This window comes from Manduca sexta, chromosome 20, assembly GCF_014839805.1.
Source record: "Manduca sexta isolate Smith_Timp_Sample1 chromosome 20, JHU_Msex_v1.0, whole genome shotgun sequence".
NCBI classification, from domain to species: domain Eukaryota; kingdom Metazoa; phylum Arthropoda; class Insecta; order Lepidoptera; family Sphingidae; genus Manduca; species Manduca sexta.
The window spans coordinates 14,503,660-14,513,471 of NC_051134.1; the positions used below are offsets into that span (position 1 = coordinate 14,503,660).

Below are 9,812 nucleotides of genomic sequence, written 5' to 3' on the forward strand. Positions count from 1 at the left end.
TTGCAATCGGTTATAGTTGCAACGACACTACCAGCATTTCTTATCTCAATATCAGCTCATCAATTAAAATTATTAACACAATGAATACTCATTTTCAGGCATTCATGGTCTATTAAATTCTTCCTTTAATTTGAATGTGTCATCCATTTGATGTCGGATTTTACCAAGAAATGGGAATTGAAGTGGTGAAATCACAATGATGTATCACGTAACTCTAATTTTACTCGGATCCAGTCATTACCCTTGTTACAATACTTGGCCGAAAGTAATTGCGATGTTCGATCGAAATTCCACTCTTTGGGATTAAACATGAAATGAAGGTATCGACATTTACGCGCGAATTCCTATTTTAATTTTGAAATCCCAGTTGCTCGTCGACGTTCGAATTAAATTCATTACGTTCTTTTGGCTCGACAACAAAAATTATAATTAAATTAAATACGAAAAACGAAGGCGTATCGTAGGCATCACAAAGATAATCTAAATATGTATAAGATAAATAGATGAATAATATTTTGCTCAATGAAAGTGCCAAAGAGCGTTGTCAGAGTGACATAAATATCGCGGACCCTGCTCACTCGCTGAACCCTCAAGGTTGAGCCAAGATTGTTATGTAGAAGTTTGCCGGCAATTAGCAATGTTTTAAATATACTTTGTTATTAGTCAACTGTTCTCTGCCCAGATGAAGCCCATAAAGGAAAGAGGATCCGATAACAATATTTTAAAATACAAGGATTTATTGATATTATTGTTTAAACCCCTAAAATAATACATAAGGAAGATGCTTTTAACATCTCAACTGCAAAAGTATATACAATCTACATAGGCTAGCAAAGTGATAATTAGTAAAAGTAGGTGCTCAAAAATTTTACGCACCAAAAAGAATGTCAAGTACTTGATATAAATTTGCATAAGTATTTTCTAAATTCATTTAAATAAAATCATGAATACTCGTACATTTTGTCTTACATTCACGCCAAAGACGATTGCCAAAACAGATTCGTTTAACAATACATGTGGAAAAGTTTGCATGTCGGTATATTAAAGATGCGCAGACACAGTGTTAATGACAGCTGCGCACCTGTTCTTACAAATCGTTTACAGAACTAAGGAAAAAATAGACACACAATTTAAAGTGCGCTGGAGTGCAAGATCGGGCTGTTTTCAAATTGAGAATTGTAGATGCGGTTGTTACTTCTTAACTCGTTTTATAAAATAATCCAAACAATAATGTAGATAGGAAATTTTTGACACGGCTTAGTAGAAAAAATCGCAGCAAATAATGTATATTATAGTTATTATACAATGGCTGTCTTATCTAGAGCGATCTCTTCTAGACAACCTAATAGAAATAAATTCAACAAAAAAGTTTTATATACCTATGCAAACAATTTTTCCTCGAAAGATAACAAAATCTAGGCATCTTAGATTTAAACAAAGATATTGAAATAAAATTACTTTACAGATTTTTTGTGATTATTTGTTTACTTTTTACTCCGGACTTGCGAAGACTGCAGCCTTCATGGCAATGTGTCCGCCCTTTAAGGTTATTTCGTCATATTAAATTTTAAAGGCCGAAATATCCATGCATATTAATTATTTTTACGTTTTTCTTTCAACTGCGAGAACGAATCACTAACTAGACGTGAATTTAAATTCTTTACTTGTCCATACTTGTTTAGTTACCCAGATTAAAGGTGAAACAAAATGTATGAAAATGGACCTTAAGCTATAACCTTAATTACTCTGTAAAGCCTTTAAACGTCGGAAGTAAACATTAAACAAATAATCGCGTAAAAATACGTAAACTAGCTTTATCTCGACCCTAACTTGTACATAAACATAAAAAATTAGGCACTAGACGATTAAAATAAAATTTATTTACCTGAGTATATCAATAACAAAAGACATTTCAAAATTAATTTAGGTCTACAAAAAGAAGCTAATATAAGGCTTATGAAAGCAACAATTCTGCAAAGGCTTTGGTCTATAATGAGTGCGAATAAAAATAAGATCCCCATTGAGTCATGCCTTCTTCTGTTACCGATCGATGTTTTAGTTTTAAGCTATGAACTCTAAATATGTTTATTTAAAACCCTGCTAGTGTACCAATAAATACAATTAAGTTGGCATAGATTTGAAATCGAATGTCCCAGGGTTACGAGCGCAGTGTTATTCACGCAGTGCTTCATTCAAAGGAGTGGTGTTGCTTTTGTGTATAGTAGCTTGTAATTTGTAAAAACATATTCCACAGTTCTAAATATCCTTTTTTTTTCAGGACCACGTCGCCCCCCGGTGAGCCGTTGGTGCGCGTTCCAGTGGGAAAACCAAGATGTCCGCCCGCCATCTCCAGACTAAGGCTGGAGAAAGTGGAAGGCGGTCTGGCAGTCGCCGGCGTAGTCGTCGCTGCAAACTGCCAAATCGTCCTGCCCATATTCGGGTTCTTGTTCATGCTAGTTGGCTGCGTACTCACAGGTAAACATATTTAACTGTTATTGGCATGGCGGGAGCATAGACATTTTTTTATTTCTATTCGAAATTTAAATACATCGATATTCAGGTAATGTGTTTGATGTAAACACCAATGCAAAAATTAAACATGTTATTGAAATGGGTATAGGAAATAAAAAAAATGGAAAAATATTTTTACCATTTTGTCAATAGCGATTATTTTTAATAATTCTAAAAACGTCTTTATAAAAGCAACGGATATATCTCTATTGTTTATTAAATTTAATGGCCATAGACAAACCCGCTGTCCCAATTCGGATAAGACTGTCTATTTATATGCTGCTCTGGCCTAGCGAGTTAATTTATAGCCACCCGATGAGTTTATCGTATAAATAGCATAAATACACTCTTATAATAAATTGGCCAGAGGCCACTAATCCCTAAAACCCGCCCGTAGTAAGTTACTGCTTAAAAACTACACTACTACGTTAAGATTCTGACGTTGAAATGCGCATTCACCCTACCAGTGAGGTATAATAGATGAATATTCTTCGTAAGATTACAAAAATATATGAAAATAATCATTCAACCATAATACATATTTCCTTTTTTTTTATTAGAAAAACATAAACAAGATAAGTCAAGTCATCTCATATCTACTTATTCCCGCCTTTTATGACCACATAACACTAGAGCAGGCATATGAGCTAAGAAATAATAGAAAATGAGGTTTATGAACTTACGTAAAACGATTTATTGCACTCTCATAAAAAACCCAACACGCATCAGGAAAATTTTATTAGTAAATTTTGTATAAGAAACCAATTCATAGACAACTACTGCCTTTACTTTCTTCTATCGTGTCTTAAGTCCATTAACGCTAATTGTAAGAATCAGCCCAAGACAAAACCTCTATATTCACAAAACTCTTTTTTAACATCACAACAATCCTTTCCAGTGGCATCATACCGCGGTTGCGGTGAGAATGAAGAACCTGACCATTATGCGGCGCGGATCGCGTTTACAGGCAACTCGAGGGTCCTTGGGCCGGTGTGCATCGTCGCCGGCGCGCTTATGACTATTGCTGGTAAGTTTCCTTACATAATCTGAAGTGGTCGGGGTGGGTTATGGTTAGTTCCGTGAGACCAGGATGAAGTACAGTGTGATATTGCATCTTATACAGCCATATCCGAAAAGAAAATGACTACTAGTATTTTCCTTACTAGTAGTAATTTTCTTTTCAGGCAGTTGAATGATAAGATTAGCACGCTCTGCTCCCTTAGTGGCAACCAATATTTTCCATAAACATGAGTATACCACCCAAACTTCCTCGGTTATTTTACTGCTTAAAATGTTAATAGTAAATAGTATAATAAATATTTACTTATTTTCGAGTGAAGGAAACAGTATAATCCAGTTGATACCCAAAATGTTTTGTTGCAGGCATCGTATTGTGCATATTAATGCGCGCGGCTCAACGTCGACAACGCAGACTCGCATTCCATTGTCCTATTCACGGGGACTTTTATCCACTTAGCCCGCAGAACACCAGGAAGTATTCACGTAAGTTTAAATCGCATTTTTAATGAAGAATTTAAATACAACATTCTTACAATTGTTTATGTGTTTAGTGGTACATGTTTACAATATTTAGATGAGAAGTACTACTATGAGTCACTGAGAGGAAAAGGGCAATTTATTAAATTTTTCTAACAGAAAAAAAATTGTAGTTGAGTCACCTGATGGTAAGTGACATCACCGTCCATAAACAACTGTGATTAGGATTTTATGCTCAGTATCAGCTCGGAATCTAAAATCATGCCCAGTAAATGGGAACAATTAGGCTCATTTCCAAACACTTGGGATCAAACGTAATTAACGAAATGTAAGTGTTACACCTGTCTACCCCTGAAAAGGCGTGATGATATGATCTGTTCTGCTTGCAGGCAGCCCATCCGGCCTGTGGCGCTGGCTGCGCAGTTGGTTGGGGCTGGTGGAGGAGGGCGAGGCGCCGCGCTGCCCGCGCTCCGTGGAGCCCGCCTCGCCCGCGCGCGCCGACGCGCCGTGCCCGCCGCCCTTACCCTTCCTCGTGCCATCTGATTCTGTTGTGTAAGTAACTTTTGTCACCTGATTCTTGACGATAAATAAATATGGGATGACGGCCAAAACATGGCCTACCTATGGATACCACATAACAGGCTTAACCAGGCGCCTAAGGCCTTACGTGGTGCCTTGAACCTCTATTTATCATCTCCTATTCAAAACATTTTAAAACGGAAGATTTTTGCTCCGTCCAGGGCCCCGCATCTGTGATTTCTTTTGCTTCGCCCGAGGCACCGAATTGTTTTTTTTTTTTTTGCTTTGGCCCGAGGTCTCGCATCAGTTAAGGCCGCCACTGATAAAAACACCAAAACTTTGAATTTCAAATCACTACGTGGTAATGCAATGTGATCGTTGCTCTAAAACATTACATGTTAAAAGCTAAATGTAATTACATTGGTTACTTATTTTGTTATTTTATCCATAGTTTTTCCTAACAACAATAACAATTTGTAACAATATAAAATTAGATTCGTGGAACAATGTTATTCTAGTAGATTACATTACAAGGAAAACAACAAACCATTACCTACGTTCTATTCAAAGTATTATTTTTTTTTATTATTACAGAGGAATGGCGTCTGTGTTAGGAGCGCCACTTAGTCCAGAGCAAACTTTTGGGTCCATCAAATCTCTCGCTATATCTAGAGAAGTAGCCAGCTTCCCGTTATCGCGTTCGCCAACTCCACCGCCGTTGAGGTAAATGACTATTCACTATGCATTGATATATGTTATGTGTATATTTTTAAGGAAATATTACTATGCCGCCTGATAGTAAATAAATACCACTGATTAAAAAGACTTACAATATTTAAAAATCAAGTGGTTTGTATGACTTAACCAAGAATATGCAGACCTCACTATCTAAAGCGTGACTCTACCACTAACCCGGAGACTTATAGAGCCACTATAGAACCATAAACTTAAGTAATAATATATGGTAATTAAATATTGAATTTTCTGCCAAATTGAGTATAATACCTTTACAAATCATTACCTACTACGGTATATTTGTGACTTATCAACTCTACTTTCGACTCAATAATATGTGAATACATTACAATAAATATTTCTATTTCCTAATAATGTACTTTTTCTTTTATAGTTGTCCTCCGTTCAAGGAAGAATCGAAATGTCTCGAAGATAGCATCCCGAATGCAGTTATAATGCGTCCAGACTTCGACTGCGGATCACCGACGTGCAATTATCGAGTTGTTGAATGCAAACTGACTACCACAGATGAGATTAACCGTGCGTCCCTCAACTACAGTGTAAATAAGAACGCGGACAGTGAACAAACTCGACCTACCACCGTTTCTATACCAATACCCGACGAGGGGAAAGGTTAAGGCATTCCTGACGTGTGCGTTTTTAGATAATTCTTGTTTTTAAAACGTTCAAAGTGGGCAGTTGGATTATCCGAATATTTGGCGTAAATTCGACGAAATAAACTATGAAATGTAAATATTTTTTGTCCCAAACACATCGCAATAACATAACGCTTGTTAAGTTTTATTCTGCTCAATCTACACTCGTCTTCCACCAACGCTCACTTTTTCGAACACCTTTGTATTGATTGCGAAGAAAGCCTAATTTGTCACGTGATACAACCTGTATCGTTCACACAATTTTTCGCTGCATTTACATTTGTGCAGTTTATTTTAGTGGTTAAATGTTATTTCCCATGTACAATTTGTGTTAGCGAGGGCTGCAATTCCAACATTAGCAATACAATGCGCCAAATATTGTTAAGGGACGCGAGATGTTGATTGGTTGTAAAATGGACATTGCATGATACGAGATAAGTATATTATTTGCCTACACTTATCAGTCAAGGCACTTTTAAGGCTGTCATAATCTTATTCCAAAGTGTCTGCAAGCGGAATATGGCACCTGAAGAAAATGAGCCAATTTTATACGGTTTATTTCCAGTAAAAAAAAAAATTTCGGTCTCAGAACTGCCGATTCCTTGCTATAGTAATCAACTCAAGGAAACTTATGATAACGTAAAGTTTATGGTGCTTCATATATTTCTTGTTGCCTAACGAATCTTAAGATTGACTTGATTCAGTGCGCAGAAATGAAATGTCTTCTATGATTTTTATTTTGTAAACAGACGCATTTGTATTCTAATCGCAAGTTAGTTTAGATGTAACAGAACTGCAACGTTCTTCGGTGGCGCTCTAGTCGTGGTTGCGTCTCTGCAATTATTTTGTTGGTAACATTAACTCATACGTGGCAGAGAGAATGGTATGTAAGTGTTTTGGCTCACTAGGATAACTGTTTCTTATTGTATGTTATTTGTAGGGAAATGTCCATACATACATCTAAACGTAATGTTAGCGTAAGCATATATTGTAAGAACATTAAATCACGTACCCTAGTTGTAGTTCCGAAATGTGATATTTTGTTTATTAAACCATCGTAATGTATTTTATTTCAATGCGAACATTGTTTGAAATGGTTTCATATTTGTTGTCATTGTCATTATTTTTGGTGCGAGGAGCCAAAAGAAGATGCCAAAATCACAGTTCATCACGTCCATGAGTCTTGCAATTGTTTCATTTTTGTATTCACGTTCAATAAAATAATGTGCTCAGAAAAGACAATTTAGGGGACAAGGATGTAGGTAATGTCGTAGTCCACGTATACTCTAGAAATTATTATGTAGGTAGGTCGTACATGATGAGATGTAAGTTTGTGATCAAGGCATTTATTGGCCGAGTTGTTCGAAATTACGAGGAATGTAATGTTTTTTATAATCCGTAGTTAAGTGCCACGCCTAAACTATTATATTGTATACTTAAACTAAGCTTATTTAATATTGTTATAATTGTAAGGACGAAATGAAAATACAAAATTGAATTTTAAATATTCGTTTTGATTTCCTTTGATAACCTTTGTTTTTTAATTAGTTTGCTATTTTGGTTCAAATTCATTAAAATGAATAATACGATTTTATAATAGGTTTCTATTGAGGGTGTAATGGACCGCCAAGATCACGGGTTCAAACGGTCATAAAAATTTAAATTTTAGGCCCCTCGCCGCACAAGCGGCCATTTGGTAATTTCGGCCAATTAAGTAAACACACCTGAATAGCCCGGTGATGGAATTTAACGCCATAGAAAAGATGATAAGCTTATACCTACCTAACTTAATATCTTTTTAATATCTTTGTGCCTATCAAATCAAGAGACGGTACCTACCTATACAGACTCTACAATATGTGTTAGCCCTAGTACAATTTCTGCTTAGATAATCCGTCATAGATTATGGTTAAAGCTGTTAATATAAAATATGGCATTCCTATAAATATACTTACTAGTGGACAAAAAAATTTGACCACCTACTAAATTGGTTGATTTGGCTGTGTTTAGGTATAATGACTTTAACATTTTAATTTAAAGCTTATACCACCCCAAAACAAAACTGAACCACCTCCAAAGCTTACCCTTTCAGACATGGCACATAGTGCATATCATTCTCCAGGTCTCCGATATACTCTTTTGCGACCATCGGCACCGTAAAGACACATACGGGACTCATCCGAAAAGAGTACTTGTCCTCATTGTCCCAAAGTCCATTCACGGTGTTCACGAGCAAAATGTAGTGTCGCTAACTTATGAGCTGTGATGAGTTTGGGACCTGTTGCAGGTCTAAGTATATGATTTCAAATCACGTTCTCTAAGACGTCTGCTTACTGTCCTATCTTACATTAATACCTCGGACACCATTGAGCAATTGCTGCAATACTACATCAGAACAGTAACGATTTCTGATGCTTGCTGACACTATAAATCGATGGTCACGTTCAGATGTCTTCCTATTTCGATCTGATCCAGTTCTTCTGATATAACCACTGGTCTCCAAATACTTTTTGTAGACATAGTGGACCGTGGATCGACTAACTTCACAAATACGGGCGACATTTCGCTGGATCACTGCAGTTTGTAATGACGTCTCGATTCGAACGACTTCTGCTTTGCGTAGATCCTTGCTTATTCGTGCAAAAGAAACGGTAAGCACAGGAATTCTATTGCTGATACTAAGATGACGATAATTTTATACAGCCTCATAGCGACAGGCCGTTATATTTTTAAAATAAAAAAGTAGATCTCTACAAAAAACGATTTATCCGGTATTTGACACAGTTATACTTAACAATTTAATCCTCATACCCTCTTGTAAGATTACAAATAGTCCATTGAAATGTTACATTTTTTAGGCCTTACCTTGCGTTTTTTAGGGGACGCAATTTTATTTTTTTGAAGTGTAGGGGGGGTCAGTGTAAAGCTAAAACCAAGTTTGTGGTGTCGCCACCCTTGTCCCACGGCCGCCATCTTGAAAATAGGGGTTAAAATGGTTTTTACGATGTATCTCTTAAACTATTTATCTGACAAAAAAAAATATAAACATTTGTTGTTGCAAATTAAATTCTCTACAACTTTAGTCCAGTAACTTTTTGTCGTAGAACTATAAATAAAAAAGTTATAAGCGAAAATGTTAAGAAATTCAATGTTAAGCAATGTCCATTGCAACGTCATCAAAACGTGTGTTTATAAGGTTCATAATACTTTTTTTTGTATTCTCATTACGTACAACACAAACCCGCGGTTGTCGGCTTGTACCCGAATTACTTGGATCCTGAATCGCTTTGGCACAGATGAAGCAATTGTTCACAAAAACAATTTTTTACGAAGTGTTTCGGAAGTTACTGCACATATTGCGTGTTATTGTTATTACGTGGACAATCGAACCGATAATGTTGTTCGTCGTCGCAGCAGCAGCTCCAGTAGTTTATCGTCAGTTTCAGAAGCTCCAGAACCAGACTTTGATTTTGTGAACAATTGCTTCATCTGTGCCAAAGCAATTCAGGATCTAAGTAATTCGCGTACAAGCCGACAACCGCGGGTTTGTGTTGTACGTAATGAGAGTACAAAAAAAAGTATTATGAACCTTATAAACACACGTTCTGATGACGTTGCAATGGACATTGCTTAACATTAAATTTCTTAACATTTTCGCTTATAACTATTTATTTATAGTTCTACGACAAAAAGTTACTGGACCACAGTTGTAGAGAATTTAATTTGCAACAAAAATGTTTATATTTTTTGTCAGATAAATAGTTTAAGAGATACATCGTAAAACCATTTCAACCCCTATTTTCAAGATGGCGGCCGTGGGACAAGGGTGGCGACCCCACAAACTTGGTTTTAGCTTTACACTGACCCCCCCTACACTTCAAAAATATAAAATTG

At 36.3% G+C, this 9,812-nt stretch overlaps 1 protein-coding gene across 2 annotated transcripts in view; it reads left to right on the forward strand.

Moving 5' to 3' along the window:
* The window catches only part of LOC115447615, a 46,184-nt gene extending 38,761 nt beyond the window's left edge, over positions 1-7,423 (forward strand). For both annotated transcript variants that reach the window (XM_030174766.2, XM_030174765.2), the window contains exons 2-7: positions 2,279-2,475; positions 3,410-3,538; positions 3,895-4,014; positions 4,398-4,560; positions 5,122-5,250; positions 5,657-7,423. In XM_030174766.2, the coding sequence (XP_030030626.2) occupies positions 2,279-2,475; positions 3,410-3,538; positions 3,895-4,014; positions 4,398-4,560; positions 5,122-5,250; positions 5,657-5,900 (982 nt within the window). In that variant the 3' untranslated portion in view covers positions 5,901-7,423. The remainder of the gene's footprint in view (positions 1-2,278; positions 2,476-3,409; positions 3,539-3,894; positions 4,015-4,397; positions 4,561-5,121; positions 5,251-5,656) is intronic.
* Positions 7,424-9,812: the final 2,389 nt, after the last annotated feature.